Source organism: Bombina bombina, chromosome 2, assembly GCF_027579735.1.
Source record: "Bombina bombina isolate aBomBom1 chromosome 2, aBomBom1.pri, whole genome shotgun sequence".
Lineage (NCBI taxonomy): Eukaryota > Metazoa > Chordata > Amphibia > Anura > Bombinatoridae > Bombina > Bombina bombina.
The window spans coordinates 1069280579-1069297649 of NC_069500.1; the positions used below are offsets into that span (position 1 = coordinate 1069280579).

General features: G+C 40.9%; 1 protein-coding gene across 1 annotated transcript in view; it reads right to left on the reverse strand.

The window, feature by feature from the left end:
* Positions 1-17071, reverse strand: part of RNF150 (ring finger protein 150) — a 793014-nt gene that overhangs the window by 155106 nt on the left and 620837 nt on the right. Inside the window, exon 6 of the mRNA XM_053703697.1 lies at positions 10931-11138. Coding sequence (XP_053559672.1) covers positions 10931-11138 — 208 coding nt within the window. The remainder of the gene's footprint in view (positions 1-10930; positions 11139-17071) is intronic.

The following is a 17071-nucleotide window of genomic DNA, read 5'->3' on the forward strand; positions in this document are numbered from 1 at the left end:
ACTGGATTTCCTGTATGTTATTTTATTTCATCCTCAATAAAAATCATTAAAAAAAAAATAAAAAAAATTAAAACGGTCCAAATTTTACTGCGTAGCTTTCAACAAATAAGAATAGGGAAGTGTAATAAGGAACCTATTCACTTTCATTAGGTTACAATATTCCTTTTTTATTTATCCTACTATGTTGATTTAAAAAACATAATTTATGCTTACCTGATAAATTTATTTCTCTTGTGATGTCCACGGATTCATCCATACTTGTGGGATATTCTCCTTCCTTACAGGAAGTGGCAAAGAGAGCACCCACAGCAGAACTGTCTATATAGCTCCTCCCTTAGCTCCAGCCCCCAGTCATTCGACCGAAGGCTAGGAAGAAAAACGAGAAACTATAGGGTGCGGAGGTGACTGAAGTTTTTTAAATAAAAATATACTGCCTGTCTTAAATAAACAGGGCGGGCCGTGGAATTGATACATCACAAGAGAAATACATTTATCAGGTAAGCATAAATTTATGTTTTCTCTTGTAAGATGTATTGAGTCCACGGATTCATCCATACTTGTGGGATACCAATACCAAAGCTTTAGGACACGGATGAAGGGAGGGACAAGACAGGTATCTTAAACGGAAGGCACCACTGTTTGAAAAACCTTTCTCCCAAAAATAGCCTCAGAAGAAGCAAAAGTATCGAATTTGTAAAATTTGGAAAAAGTATGAAGAGAAGACCAAGTCGCTGCCTTACAAATCTGTTCAACAGAAGCCTCATTTTTAAAAGCCCATGTGGAAGCCACTGCTCTAGTAGAATCATTTTATATGTTTTATCTTGAGGGAGGGCATGGCCTTTCCCTCCAGTGATGTCTGAAATAATCTCTTTCAGTTCAGGCCCGAATAGGGTCTTTCCTTTGAAAGGAATGTTCAAAAGTTTAGATTTTGATGACATATCAGCAGACCAGGACTTAAGCCATAATGCCCTGCGTGCAAAAATGGCAAAACCTGAATTCTTTGCCGCTAATTTAGCCAGTTGGAAAGCGGCATCTGTAATGAAAGAATTAGCCAACTTAAGGGCCTTAATTCTATCCATAATATCCTCTAATGGAGTCTCCATCTGAAGAGCCTCTTCTAGAGCCTCGAACCAGAAAGCAGCTGCAGTAGTTACAGGAACAATGCACGCAATAGGTTGGAGAAGACAACCTTGATGAACAAAAATTTTCTTCATGAGACCCTCTAATTCGATAGGTATAGTTGTACGCTTAGCAAGAGTAGAAATAGCTCCCTCCACCTTAGGAACCGTCTGCCACGAGTTCCTCATGGTGTCAGATATGGGAAACATTTTCTTAAAAACAGGAGGGGGAGCGAACGGAATACCTGGTCTATCCCACTCCTTAGTAACAATATTCACAATCCTCTTAGGGACTGGAAAAACATCAGTGTAAACAGGAACCTCTAAATATTTGTCCATTTTACAAAATTTCTCTGGGATCACTATAGGGTCACAATCATCTAGAGTCGCTAATACCTCCCTGAGCAATAAGCGGAGGTGTTCAAGCTTAAATTTAAAGGCCGTCATATCAGAATCTGTCTGAGGGAGCGTCTTTCCTGAATCAGAAATTTCTCCCTCAGATAACAAATCCCTTACCTCTACTTCAGAACATTTTGAGGGTATATCGGATATGGCTACTAAAGCGTCAGACGGCTCAGCATTTGTTCTTAACCCAGAGCTGTCACGCTTTCCTTGTAAACCAGGCAGTTTGGATAAAACCTCTGTGAGGGTTGTATTCATAACTGTGGCCATGTCTTGTAAAGTAAATGAATTAGACGCACTAGAGGTACTTGGCGTCACTTGTGCGGGCGTTACTGGTTGTGACACTTGGGGAGAGCTAGATGGCAAACCCTCATTTCCTTCTGTCTGAGAATAATCTATTGCAATATTTTTAAGTGCTAAAAACATAATTTATGCTTACCTGATAAATTTATTTCTCTTGTAGTGTATCCAGTCCACGGATCATCCATTACTTGTGGGATATTCTCCTTCCCAACAGGAAGTTGCAAGAGGATCACCCACAGCAGAGCTGCTATATAGCTCCTCCCCTCACTGCCATATCCAGTCATTCGACCGAAACAAGCCGAGAAAGGAGAAACCATAGGGTGCAGTGGTGACTGTAGTTTAATTAAAATTTAGACCTGCCTGAAAAGGACAGGGCGGGCTGTGGACTGGATACACTACAAGAGAAATAAATTTATCAGGTAAGCATAAATTATGTTTTCTCTTGTTAAGTGTATCCAGTCCACGGATCATCCATTACTTGTGGGATACCAATACCAAAGCTAAAGTACACGGATGATGGGAGGGACAAGGCAGGAACTTAAACGGAAGGAACCACTGCCTGTAGAACCTTTCTCCCAAAAACAGCCTCCGAAGAAGCAAAAGTATCAAATTTGTAAAATTTGAAAAAATTGAAGGGAAGACCAAGTTGCAGCCTTGGAAATCTGTTCAACAGAGGACTCATTTTTAAAGGCCCAGGTGGAAGCCACAGCTCTAGAAGAATGAGCTGTAATCCTTTCAGGAGGCTGCTGTCCAGCAGTCTCATAGGCTAAACGGATTATACTCCGAAGCCAAAAAGAAAGAGAGGTTGCCGAGGCCTTCTGACCTCTCCTCTGTCCAGAGTAAACAACAAACAGGTTAGATGTTTGGTGAAAATCTTTAGTAGCCTGTAAGTAAAACTTCAAGGTACGGACTACGTCTAGATTATGCAAAAGATGTTCCTTCTTTGAAGAAGGATTAGGACATAATGATGGAACAACAATCTCTTGATTGATATTCTTGTTAGAAACCACCTTAGGTAAAAACCCAGGTTTTGTACGCAGAACAACTTTATCTGAATGAAAGATCAGATAAGGAGAATCACAATGTAAGGCAGATAACTCAGAGACTCTTCGAGCCGAGGAAATAGCCATCAGAAAAAGAACTTTCCATGAAAGAAGTTTGATATCAATAGAATGAAGGGGTTCAAACGGAACCCCTTGAAGAACTTTAAGAACCAAGTTTAAGCTCCATGGAGGAGCAACAGGTTTAAACACAGGCTTAATTCTAACTAAAGCCTGACAAAATGCCTGAACGTCTGGAACTTCTGCCAGACGCTTGTGTAAAAGAATAGACAGAGCAGAAATCTGTCCCTTTAAAGAACTAGCTGATACTCCTTTGTCCAAACCCTCTTGGAGGAAGGACAATATCCTAGGAATCCTAACCCTACTCCATGAGTAATTCTTGGATTCACACCAATGAAGATATTTACGCCATATCTTGTGGTAAATTTTCCTGGTGACAGGCTTTTGTGGCTGTATTAAGGTATCAATGACTGACTCAGAGAAGCCACGCTTTGATAGGATCAAGCGTTCAATCTCCATGCAGTCAGTCTCAGAGAAAGTAGATTCGGATGATTGAAAGGACCTTGTATTAGAAGGTCTTGTCTCAGAGGCAGAGTCCATGGTGGAAAGGATGACATGTCCACTAGGTCTGCATACCAGGTCCTGCGTGGCCACGCAGGCGCTATCAATATCACCGATGCTCTTTCCTGTTTGATTTTGGCAATCAGACGAGGGAGCAGAGGAAACGGTGGAAACACATAAGCCAGGTTGAAGAACCAAGGCGCTGCTAGAGCATCTATCAGTGCCGCTTCTGGGTCCCTGGACCTGTATCCGTAACAAGGAAGCTTGGCGTTCTGGCGAGACGCTATGAGATCCAATTCTGGTTTGCCCCAATGGAGAACCAATTGAGCAAACACCTCCGGATGGAGTTCCCATTCCCCCGGATGAAAAGTCTGACGACTTAGAAAATCCGCCTCCCAGTTCTCTACACCTGGGATATGGATCGTTGACAGGTGGCAAGAGTGAGTCTCTGCCCAGCGAATTATCTTGGAGACTTCTGACATCGCTAGGGAACTCCTGGTTCCCCCTTGATGGTTGATGTAAGCCACAGTCGTGATGTTGTCCGACTGAAATCTGATGAACCTCAGTGTTGCTAGCTGAGGCCAAGCCAGAAGAGCATTGAATATTGCTCTTAACTCCAGAATATTTATTGGGAGGAGTTTCTCCTCCTGAGTCCATGAACCCTGAGCCTTCAGGGAGTTCCAGATTGCACCCCAACCTAGAAGGCTGGCATCTGTTGTTACAATTGTCCAATCTGGTCTGCGAAAGGTCATACCCTTGGACAGATGGGCCCGAGATAACCACCAGAGAAGAGAATCTCTGGTTTCCTGATCCAGATTTAGTAGAGGGGACAAATCTGTGTAATCCCCATTCCACTGACTGAGCATGCATAATTGCAGCGGTCTGAGATGCAGGCGCCCGAATGGCACTATGTCCATCGCCGCTACCATTAAGCCGATTACTTCCATGCACTGAGCCACCGTGGGGCGCGGAATGGAGTGAAGAACACGGCAAGCATTTAGAAGTTTTGATAACCTGGACTCCGTCAGGTAAATTTTCATTTCTACAGAATCTATTAGAGTCCCTAGGAAGGAAACCTTCATGAGAGGAGATAGAGAACTCTTTTCTTCGTTCACTTTCCACCCATGCGACCTCAGGAATGCCAGAACTATCTCTGTATGAGATTTGGCAATTTGAAAGCTTGAAGCCTGTATCAGGATATTGTCCAGGTAAGGAGACACCGCTATGCCTCGCGGTCTTAGGACCGCCAGAAGTGAGCCCAGAACCTTTGTAAAAATTCTTGGGGCTGTAGCCAACCCGAATGGAAGAGCTACAAATTGGTAATGCCTGTCTAGAAAGGCAAACCTCAGGAACTGATGAAGATTCTTGTGAATCGGAATGTGAAGGTAGGCATCCTTTAAGTCCACTGTGGTCATGTACTGACCCTCTTGGATCATGGGTAAAATGTTTCGAATAGCTTCCATCTTGAATGACGGAACTCTGAGGAATTTGTTTAGGATCTTTAAATCCAAAATTGGTCTGAAGGTTCCCTCTTTTTTTGGGAACCACAAACAGATTTGAATAAAACCCCTGTCCTTGTTCCGTCCGCGGAACTGGATGGATCACTCCCATTACAAGGAGATCTTGTACGCAGCTTAGGAATGCCTCTTTCTTTATCTGGTTTGCAGATAATTTTGAAAGGTGAAATCTCCCTTGTGGAGGAGAAGCTTTAAAGTCCAGAAGATATCCCTGAGATATGATCTCCAACGCCCAGGGATCCTGAACATCTCTTGCCCACACCTGGGCGAAGAGAGAGAGTCTGCCCCCTACTAGATCCGTTGTTGGATAGGGGGCCACTCCTTCATGCTGTCTTAGAGGCAGCAGCAGGCTTTCTGGCCTGCTTGCCCTTGTTCCAGGACTGGTTAGGTTTCCAGGCCTGCTTGGATTGAGCAAAAGTTCCCTCTTGTTTTGAAGCGGAGGAAGTTGATGCTGCACCTGCCTTGAAATTTCGAAAGGCACGAAAATTAGACTGTTTGGCCTTTGATTTGGCCCTGTCCTGAGGAAGGGTATGACCCTTACCTCCAGTAATGTCAGCAATAATTTCTTTCAAACCAGGCCCAAATAAGATCTGCCCCTTGAAAGGAATGTTGAGTAATTTAGACTTTGAAGTCACATCAGTTGACCAGGATTTGAGCCATAGCGCCCTACGCGCCTGAATGGCGAATCCGGAATTCTTAGCCGTTAGTTTAGTCAAATGAACAATGGCATCAAAAACAAATGAGATAGCTAGCTTAAGAGTTCTAAGCTTGTCAACAATTTCACTCAATGGAGCTGAATGGATGGCCTCTTCCAGGGCCTCAAACCAGAATGCCGCCGCAGCAGTGACAGGCGCAATGCATGCAAGGGGCTGTAAAATAAAACCTTGTTGAATAAACATTTTCTTAAGGTAACCCTCTAATTTTTTATCCATTGGATCTGAAAAAGCACAACTGTCCTCAACCGGGATAGTGGTACGCTTTGCTAAAGTAGAAACTGCTCCCTCCACCTTAGGGACAGTCTGCCATAAGTCCCGTGTAGTGGCATCTATTGGAAATTTTTTTCTAAATATAGGAGGTGGGGAAAAGGGCACACCGGGCCTATCCCACTCCTTACTAATAATTTCTGTAAGCCTTTTAGGTATTGGAAAAACATCAGTACTCACCGGCACTGCATAGTATTTATCCAGCCTACACAATTTCTCTGGCACTGCAATTGTGTCACAGTCATTCAGAGCAGCTAATACCTCCCCAAGCAATACACGGAGGTTCTCAAGCTTAAATTTAAAATTAGAAATCTCTGAATCATGTCTCCCTGATTCAGAGACGTCACCTACAGACTGAAGCTCTCCGTCCTCAGGTTCTGCATATTGTGACGCAGTATCAGACATGGCTCTTACAGCATCTACGCTCTCTGTATCTCGTCTAACCCCAGAGCTATCGCGCTTGCCCCTCAATTCAGACAATCTGGATAATACCTCTGACAGGGTATTATTCATGATTGCAGCCATGTCCTGCAAAGTAATCGCTATGGGCGTCCCTGATGTACTTGGCGCCATATTAGCGTGCGTCCCTTGAGCGGGAGGCAAAGGGTCCGACACGTGCGGAGAGTTAGTCGGCATAATTTCCCCCTCGACAGACCCCTCTGGTGACAATTCTTTTATAGATAAAGACTGATCTTTACTGTTTAAGGTGAAATCAATCAATTTAGTACACATTCTCCTATGGGGCTCCACCATGGCTTTTAAACATAACAAACAAGTATCCTCTGTTTCAGACATGTTTGTACAGACTAGCAATGAGACTAGCAAGCTTGGAAAACACTTTAAAGCAAGTTAACAAGCAATATAAATAAATGTTACTGTGCCTTTAAGAGAAACAAATTTTGACAAAATTTGAAATAACAGTGAAAAAAGGCAGTTACACTAACAAAATTTTTACAGTGTATGTAACAAGTCAGCAGAGCATTGCACCCACTTGCAAATCGATGATTAACCCCTTAATAACAAAAACAGAATAATAAATGACAAAAATGTTTTTTAAACACATTCACAACTGCCACAGTCTACTGTGATTGTTACCCTCCTCAAACACGACTTTGAAGCCTTTTGAGCCCTTCAGAGATGTCCTGTATCATGCAGAAGGAAGCTGAATGTCTTTGTCAGTATTTTTAGCTGCACAGAAAAGCACTAAAATAGGCCTTTCCCACTCATATTGCAACAGTGGAAAGCCTGTTACTAGGCAAAAATCAAGCCAGCCATGTGGAAAAAAACTAGGCCCCAATAAGTTTTGTCACCAAACATATATAAAAACGATTAACATGCCAGCAAACATTTTATATTACACTTTTATAAGAGTATGTATATCTGTTAATAAGCCTGATACCAGTCACTATCACTGCATTTAAGGCTTAACTTACATTAATCAGGTATCAGCAGCATTTTTCTAGCAAATTCCATCCCTAGAAATATGTTAACTGCACATACCTTATTACAGGAATACCTGCACGCTATTCCCCCTCTGAAGTTACCTCACTCCTCAGAATATGTGAGAACAGCAAAGGATCTTAGTTACTTCTGCTAAGATCATAGAAATCACAGGCAGATTCTTCTTCTAATGCTGCCTGAGATGAAACAGTACACTCCGGTACCATTTAAAAATAACAAACTTTTGATTGAAGTTAAAAAACTAACTATAATACACCACTCTCCTCTTACTACGTCCATCTTTGTTGAGAGTTGCAAGAGAATGACTGGATATGGCAGTGAGGGGAGGAGCTATATAGCAGCTCTGCTGTGGGTGATCCTCTTGCAACTTCCTGTTGGGAAGGAGAATATCCCACAAGTAATGGATGATCCGTGGACTCGATACACTTAACAAGAGAAATATGCTCTTTATAATTTATAGACATATCAGTGCAAGTGGGACACATTCTAAGAGGGGGTTCCACAATGGCTTCTAAACACATTGAACAAGGATTTTCCTTGATGTCAGACATGTAAAACAGGCTAGTAATGCAACAAGCAAGCTTGGAAAACACTTTAATCAAAGCAAATAACACTTAGAAAAAAACATACTGTGCCTTTAAGAGAAAAAAAGATGCACAAACTCTGAAAAACAGTGTAAAAAAGCAGTAAACTCTACAAAATTTTTACAGTAGCATCATAAAGCCTTAGTAACTTTGCACAGCTAGGCAAATAAACTATTAACCCCTTAATGTAAACACCGGATTGACAAAACTTAAAAAACCGGTAAAATAACGTTCAGCACCCTGCCACAGCTCTGCTGTGGCGCCTACCTGCCCTTTAAGAAAGATTTGTGGGGAAAAAACTTCTTTTAAGCCCTCAAACACAGCAGGACCCTCTGGAGAAGCAGCTGGATGTCTCTGAGTAAAATAAACTGTGCAACTGTGGCGTGAAAATAGGCCCCTCACACCTCACTCGATGTTATGGGGCCTAAAAGAAACACACCAGAGTGTTTCTAAACTAGCCATGTGGGTTAATAATCATTAAACAAGCCACAATGACCCCTTAAAGTCCCTCAAAAAACGTTATGTTTGCAATAAAAAAAGTTTTTTCCTATCAGTATCACCAGTAACTAATGAGCCCTTTATGCAAGCTGGGATTTCTACTAAGTGTCTGAATACAGCTTACCCTTCCCTCATGGGGATATTGCCAGCCTTCTCTAGAATTATCACAGTCTGTCTAGAAAAAAATAGACTGAACATACCTCAATGCAGCTTAACCTGCAAACCGTTCCCCCAACTGAAGTTTTCCTGTACTCTTCAGCCCTTGTGAGAACAGCAGTGGATCTTAGTTACAAAGTGCTAAGATCATCATCCTCCTTGCAGAAATCTTCATCCCTTTTCTGCCAGAGAGTAAATAGTACACACCAGTACCATTTAAAATAACAAACTTTTGCTTGAGAAAATAAAAACTAACATTTTTGTCACCACACTCACTTTACCCTTCCTAGTACTTAGAGTAGGCAAAGAGAATGACTGGGGGGTGGAGCTAAGGGAGGAGCTATATAGACAGCTCTGCTGTGGGTGCTCTCTTTGCCACTTCCTGTAAGGACTCGATATATCTTACAAGAGAAATAACCCCTGCACCAAGCCACAGCCCCGATGTGGTGCCTACCTTCCTCACAACCAACAAGAAAAACCCTCCATGAACTGCTACCTAAGTCCGCTTGCGATGTTGATAAACTGAAGACAAGCGGACGTAGGAAACACAGGAGCTTCCAAGTACCCCTCCGTGACTGTCGGGAGCTGGAACAGCAAGTGCGCGGCTAAACGCGCAAACGTTAAAGGGACACTGAACCCAAATGTTTTCTTTTGTAATTCAGAAAGAGCATGCAATTTTAAGCAACTTTCTAATTTGCTCTTATTATCAATTTTTCTTCATTCTCTTGCTATCTTTATTTGAAAAAGAAGGCATCTAAGCTTTTTTTGGTTTCAGTACTCTGGACAGCACTTTTTTTATTGGTGGATGAATTTATCCACTAATCCTCAAGGACAACCCAGGTTGTTCACCAAAAATGGGCCTGCATCTAAACTTACATTTGTACATTTCAAATAAAGATACCAAGAGAATGAAGAAAATTTGATAATAGGAGTAAATTAGAAAGTTGCTTAAAATGTCATGCTCTATCTGAATCACGAAAGAAAAAATTTGGGTACAGTGTCCCTTTAAGTCCCGCACCTCACTTTACCTCTTCCTACACTAACACAGGCAAAGAGAATGACTGGAGTGGGAGGGAAGGGAGGAGCTATATATACAGCTCTGCTGTGGTGCTCTTTGCCTCCTCCTGCTGACCAGGAGGCGATATCCCATAAGTAAGGAAGAAATCCGTGGACTCATCATATCTTGTAAAATAAATTAGCATATGAACCTTCTAGGTTTAGCTTTCAACTAAGTATACCAAGAGAACAAAGCAAAATTGGTGATAAAAGTAAAATTGAAAATTGTTTAAAATTACATTCTCTATCTGAATCAAGAAAGTTTATTTTGGACTAGACTGTCCCTTTAAAAATTATATGACAGCGCTGTGTGAATCATGCTCAGGGAGTCATTTTCCTGACCATACCAGCGTCAGTTTACTTCAGCATCATTCTTCTAGGCTGATAGTTACCATTGAGTTTAGAGTTGTATAATGCAGCCATCTTCATATATTGGATGTGGAGATTATAACACACATTTCACTTGTTCCACTTTAGTTTTCTTTGTAAAGTCTTTGTAGGGCTTCCAGCTAAGCTCTGCATGAGTGTGCCTTTCTATCAAATGCACTACTATGTTTGTAAATTATTATGAAAGAGACATAAAAGTGCAAAGAGGAAATGCTGCAATGTCTTAGGGCATTTTGTCATTGCACAATTGCTTGCATGTAACTATGTAAATAACCCCAGCAAAAAAGATTAAACACATAGCTAAAGTCAGCTCCAGAGCAATAATGCACTTTTGGGAGCTAGCTGAACACATCTGGTGAGGCAAGGACAAGAGACAGGATGCGTAACCACCAATCACCAGCTAGCAACAAGTAGTGCATTGCAACTGCAGAAGATATGTACATATGCCTTTGAACAGAGGATAGCAAATTAACAAAGTAAAATTGATAACAGAAGTTAATTTAAAAGTGTCTTAAAATTACACGTTCTATCTGAATCATTAAAGTTTAATGTTGACTTCCATGTACCTTTAATTGCTAATTTGTAATGTGAGGTTACTCAGAAATTATTTAATAAAAAAAATAATAATTGTATTTTCAGATTTATTCAGTTATTGGACTTTTTAAACATATATATATATATATATATATATATATATATATATATATATATATATATATATATATATATATCTTAAATATTGAAAAAACAAAAAGGCATATGATAACAAAATCTCCCCAATTATAATACAGATGATTTTAATTTGTATTAATCAACAATATTTGTATAGAAAGAAGAACTTACTACTAGCAGGAAAACTAATATCTCCGTCCTGTGGAAGTGCTCCAGCATCTTGGATCACCTGTAACACACCAACAGTGCGGACAGCAGGATCTATTCCCACAGAACTCTCATTCACAGTCACATCACTAGCTCCTGTTATCTGATTGGTTGGAGGTCCTACTGAACCTTCAAAATCTGGAGGAATATCATCCAGGCAGTCTGCGTTTGGCTGTAGGGAAGAAAACACATGTTGCATCATAAACTATGTTATCATTATATTATTACACAGTATATATACATATACACTGAAAATAGTATATATGTTGTGATATTCATTTAAATATTGTCTAAAGATTTGTTATCTATCAATCAATCGACACACACACTGCAACAGACATTAGCTGTCATTCACTCGTATCACCAAAAACCTGTTACGTGCCCTTCTAGATAGACAGTTAGCAACTTGGGAAGAATGTGACAGTCACAGTCATATCCATACCTCTCCCATTTGTGACTTGCGCAGGAATATGCAGTATGTTTTATCATTTCTAGGGCATCCAGAGTGATCCAAACCAAATTGCTCCCCATTTCACTTATCTACACACAAGGAATAGTTGTAGGAATTTTGAAGCTTGTTTGTGACTCTCAGGCCCCACTTTGGAGAAGCTTTTATAAGAAGCAATCATTAGGATACACCATATCTATATGAGACTCATTTTTACCTAAGATCCAATTTCTATTGAACAATATTATTTAAGCATTGCCTATTGTTTTTAGTAACAGCTATACAAGAGGCACTATTCCTGTAAAACTTAAATTATGCTTACCTAATAATTTTCTTTTCTTCTGTACGGGGAGAGTCCACAGCTACATTCATTACTTTTGGGAAACACAGAACTTGGCCACCAGGAGGAGGCACCCCAGCCAAAGGCTCAAATACCTCCCCCACTTCCCTCATCTCCCAGTCATTCTGCCAAGGGAACAAGGAACAGTAGGAGAAATATCAGGGTGAAAAAAGGTGCCAGAAGAACGAACAAAAAATAATTTAAGGCCGCCCACAGAAAAAAACGTGCGGGGAGCTGTGGACTCTCCCCGTACAGAAGAAAAGAAATTTATCAGATAAGCATAATTTAATTTTTTCTTATTAAAATGGGGAAAGTCATCAGCTGCATTCATTACTTTTGGGAAATCAATACCCAAGCTTATAGAGGACACTAAATGCAAACGGGCGGGAACAAAGAGGCGGCCCATTCTGATGGCATCACAGCCTGACACAACCAGGATACCAGATAAAAAACTACTTCAACAGAAGCAGGAGGAACAAAATATGGAAGAGGACAAGGTAACTGCCCATCAGTTAGAACCATAAAGATCCCAGTTAGAGATCACACTAAATTCTGTACTCCACTGAGCACAAAAGCCTCTGAGGAGACAAAAATCCCACTCTCTAGAAGCACACAAAGAAAAACCTCTCCAACAACGGCAAGGGAAACAAACAATCTCCCACACTACATTCTCCCTAACTGAAAGAAGGGAAGAATCAGATAATAAGGCCTGAAAAACCTCCATAAACAATCAGGGACAAAACAGAGAGAATACTGTCTGACTGCTTCAACGCGTTTCACCATGTACTATGGCTTTATCAAGATCTTGATAAAGCCATGGTACATGGCGAAACGCGTTGAAGGAGTCAGATAGTAAACTACAAAGTGTTTAAATAACACGATTGCCAAGGATTAAGAGAGATTGTTTGGAACTATTTCGCCTCTCTCCTACATACTCTGCGCAGTTTTTCGTCTTAACCGGATCTACTTCCGAGAGGATCAGTGACACCGCCAGCTGTTAGGAGCCGCTCCAGACACCTGTGCCTGACCCCAACGGACATTTCAGACCAAAAGTGAGACAGGTAGGCACTGTAGAGGTGTTGTAGCCCTACAGCTAGGTTGTATTTGTCACTCTTTCATCGAAAAAGACAAATATTGTGGAAGATACACTAACATAGCACTAGTTGTTGAACTCACTACTTTTTCAAAATAAAAGGATCTGTCTGATGATTGGTAAACCGTCATTTTAGAACGGAACTCTTTATTTGAAGGATTACATATTCAAATGAATGAATATTTAGGTGGATACAAGTCTTTATTACTGTGAATTTAGTCGTTTAAGACCTAACGCCATATCAACGATTTCACAGTTCTAAGCAGATCAAACCCCTTGTTGCACAAAGTGAAAATATTTTTCTGCTGCACCTAACTTTAATGTTTTTAGATTGTCAGATATCTACATACAGATTCCAATATATTTCTGTTTGCATACCTATATGTATATGACCGGTCATATATTTTAGTTCAATTTGTGTTTTATTATATAACTCATTATCTATGCATTATTTTAATCATTGTTTTTAAATAGATTAAATTACATAAATTGTTTTATTCCTATAAACATCCAATTTGTGTTCTGTGTCTACTTAATTAAGTATACCACCACATATATTCATATAGAGGTAAACACAATCCACTAGTTTTTTGAGTCTTTTAACAATAAAATATTACATATACTCTACATAGTTGTCTTATAATTATTATTGGACCTAATCCCCACAGCTGTTAGTGCACATACACAATTTTCTTTATTTTTAACAGTATTTCCTAATATATCTGCCTTATGGGAACAGATTAGTGTATGTGCAGGGGATAGATTTGCGCACCTTATATCTTTTCTTTTAACAAAACAGAGAGAAGCCCCTAGAATAACTCAAAAAGAGCGTCTACTAGGCTGCAAGAGGACAAAATCCGGAGAATAATACTCTACCAACGGAGAAAGGAAAAATTCAAGATCACCTCATACATGGATTCAAAAGGAACCAATGGAAAGCCTTAACCAGAACCAAAGTCTCAGAAGGACAAAGGGACAAAAGGTAGAACAAGACTACCTTACCATAGACAGATAATTAGCACAGAGAAACTGAACACCCGTAGGTCAGAAAAAACCCCCGGGAGCAGAACAGGAACGGAAAAGTAACATCCATTTACGCCACAAACAAAAGCCACAGGCTTCCGTCGGATAGGCAGTCAAACTAAACGTCCAACCATAGTAACTAGCCAACCGAGTAGCTAGCAAACTTGCACCAGGACATTCCTGGAAAAGAACAAGAGAAAAAACTCAGAAAGCAGGGCGGACCAACTCCCTCCCTACTATAAAACGAGGTAAGGGAGGACAACACCCTGACCAAAAAGAAGAACCGCTAAGGGAAGGTTCCCGAATCAACTGCAAGGCCTCCCAACCTAAGCAAGGATCCTTCGGGAGACAAGAGATGTGGTCGATGCCCCAACTGAGCAGTCAGAACTCCTGACTCCTACTCCGAACGAACAGTCCTATAACAGAAGTGACTGTCAATGTCCCCAAAGACGAGATTAAAAATTCCCAGCATCGACAAGGCCCAGAGAGCAGATGACGAATCTCCAGCCACGAGTTCCAAAAGAAAGGAAGCAGGAAGAAGGCACCGACACCCAGAGAGACTAGTTCGGGATCCAGGATACCTATCCTGATTACCCCTCAGAAACCCGAAGGGAGGGTACACTGTAGACAAGAGAACCTCTCAACCCACTGAACTCCTAGAGACAGATGAGGAAAACTACCTCAGGAGGAGCCAACTGGATAGATGCAGTAGACCAGAGTCTTCCAAATAGAAGGAAAACGAAGAAACCCAGAAATATTCCAGTAAAGAAATTCCCAGAAAAAACTTCCTCCATCTCTCAAGAAGAGAGAAAGAACAGCCCCAGAAGGAACAAGGAGATTTCCCCAGCACTGGGAAAACAAGCTTACTACTGAACGCCGGACAGATCCAAGACTAGTGCCAAGTCAAAGACAAGGACTAGGTTAAAAAACTGGACCTCCAAAAAGAGGTGCTGGATCAAGACCAGAAACCTTGCGGAACAACCACAAATTTACCTGGAAATGAAATTTGCACAAATGTTAATGCATGCCATACCCCCATGGGGTCTTGACCTCTGATCTCTCATGAAGTATCCCAGTGGCTGTCCACTCAGCCCCAAAAGGCTTCTAAGATAACACCCACAAAGTTCGAAGACAAAGGAAGGACCCAAAAATATCAGAACTCCAAGATTGAGAGAAAATGACAGACTCTAAAGATCCAGTCTGGATCAATCCACAGACAACCTACAGCTCAAGGAATTAGCGAATGAACGAGCATCCTAAAACTCCTATTGGTTGATGGGAAGAGAGACTGCAAAGCAATCCCCCAGATCCCCATCCAAAAGGCAAGGGGAAGTGAAAAACACAGTAATCGTCAAAAAAAAAGGAGAAACAGTGGCAAAAGAGATCTGAAAATCAGACAATCCCATCCGCAAGTAGTACTGTCACTACTGTGTCATTATATAGTACTGGGTGTTATTATACTGATGCAGATACCACTGATTCTATAACCAGCCCTTGTCTGGCTATACGCATGTGTCATTGTCACTATATAGCGCTGGGTGTTATTATACTGATGCAGATACCACTGACCCTATAACCAGCCCTTCTCTGGATATACGCATGTGTCATTGTCACTACTGTGTCTTTGTATAGAGCTGGGTGTTATTATACAGATGCAGATACACATCCAGTATTTCACTCAGGCTTTATTTATTATATAACTTATCACGCAATATCGCTAGCAGTTTCTTGACAAGCCACTAACTTTATTCACACTACAATTTTTTGTATTCCTATTATTTAAACAGAAAGAAAAGATATACTAAGGTTGTAGCGGACACTGCAAGGGCTAGTCACGGACACCAGTGTCCATGTACGGACACCTTGCCTATCCCTGCACTTAAGTTAAAATTAAACTTTAATCAACTTTCTAATTTACTTCTATTATCAATTTTGCTTCATTCTATTTGTTAGCTGACTACAACAGTGCGACTCTTGGAAGGGCCCTCTACCCATTTGATCCCTATAAATATTACCTTGTATACCGCCTATGTTTATAGCGCTGCGGAATATGTTGGTGCTCTACAAATATTACCAATAATAATAATTAAAGAGTAATCCTAGGAGCATAGGCGGAACTTCCAGGGTCGCAAAGGTCGCAGTTTGAGACCGGGCCCTGGAGGTCTGCCACTGGGGGAGGGCCACCAGCACTGTTCCCTCAAACTGGCTCACATAATTCATAAGGTGATTTTTAAAATATTATTATTTATAATTGAACTTACTTTAATAGTGGGGGGTGCAGCAGTAGTGAGGGCAGAGTCGAGAGCAAGAAAAGAAGCCTGCGCGTGGCGTACAGCAAATGGTTACAGCCTGCACGCAGGCTTCTGTACAGAGGGGTCAGTCAGTGGTAGTTGGCAGAGCTGAGCGGCCTCTCTGAATTCAAGCTAGCTGCCCGTCTCAGTGTTATTAAGCAAGCTTGTGACACTGGGTCTCAGACAAAGACTTATGTAGTGCCTTCAATACAGCCTGTAAGGTGTAAGGTGGTAATTTGGTCCGCTATGAAAAACTGCAGCACAAGGAAGAATATGCCTCTCCCCCAGATCAAGCAATATACAAGGACTGTAACAAAGCTGACCCCTATATCGCCTTGGAGAGTTACAAAATAGCTGACATGAACAAAGCATTAGAAAAAAATGACAAAGTGGGCACAGGTATGAACAGAGTTCTATTTATTCAAAAGCGTAAAATCATCAGGATAAAATCAACAGTTTTTTGGGGAGCGATTTTGGTTTAGTAGAATACAGGAGACGTTGTCTGTCCATATCCTTGACATCGTCATAAGCTCTAAGAATTGTATTGATGGGATACCCTCGTTGGGATAGACAAAGTTTCAAGTCTTCACTTTCCTTAATAAATTCAGTCATATCAGAACAGTTACGTTTTATGCGAATAAATTGTCCTTTCGCAATACCATATCTACAATGTTTAGGATGTAAACTTTTAGCATGGAGTAAAGTGTTTGAGCTTATAGGTTTTCTATATAGAATAGTAATAACCTTATATTTATCAGAGTCACCTGTCAGTTGAAGGTCAAGATATGGAATGGTATTAGGTTCCCAAGAGTATGTAAATTTAAGATTACAATCATTAAGATTTAGATAATCTACAAAGGCTTTGGCCTGTTCTGCAGGTCCGGACCACAGAAAAATCAAATCATCAATT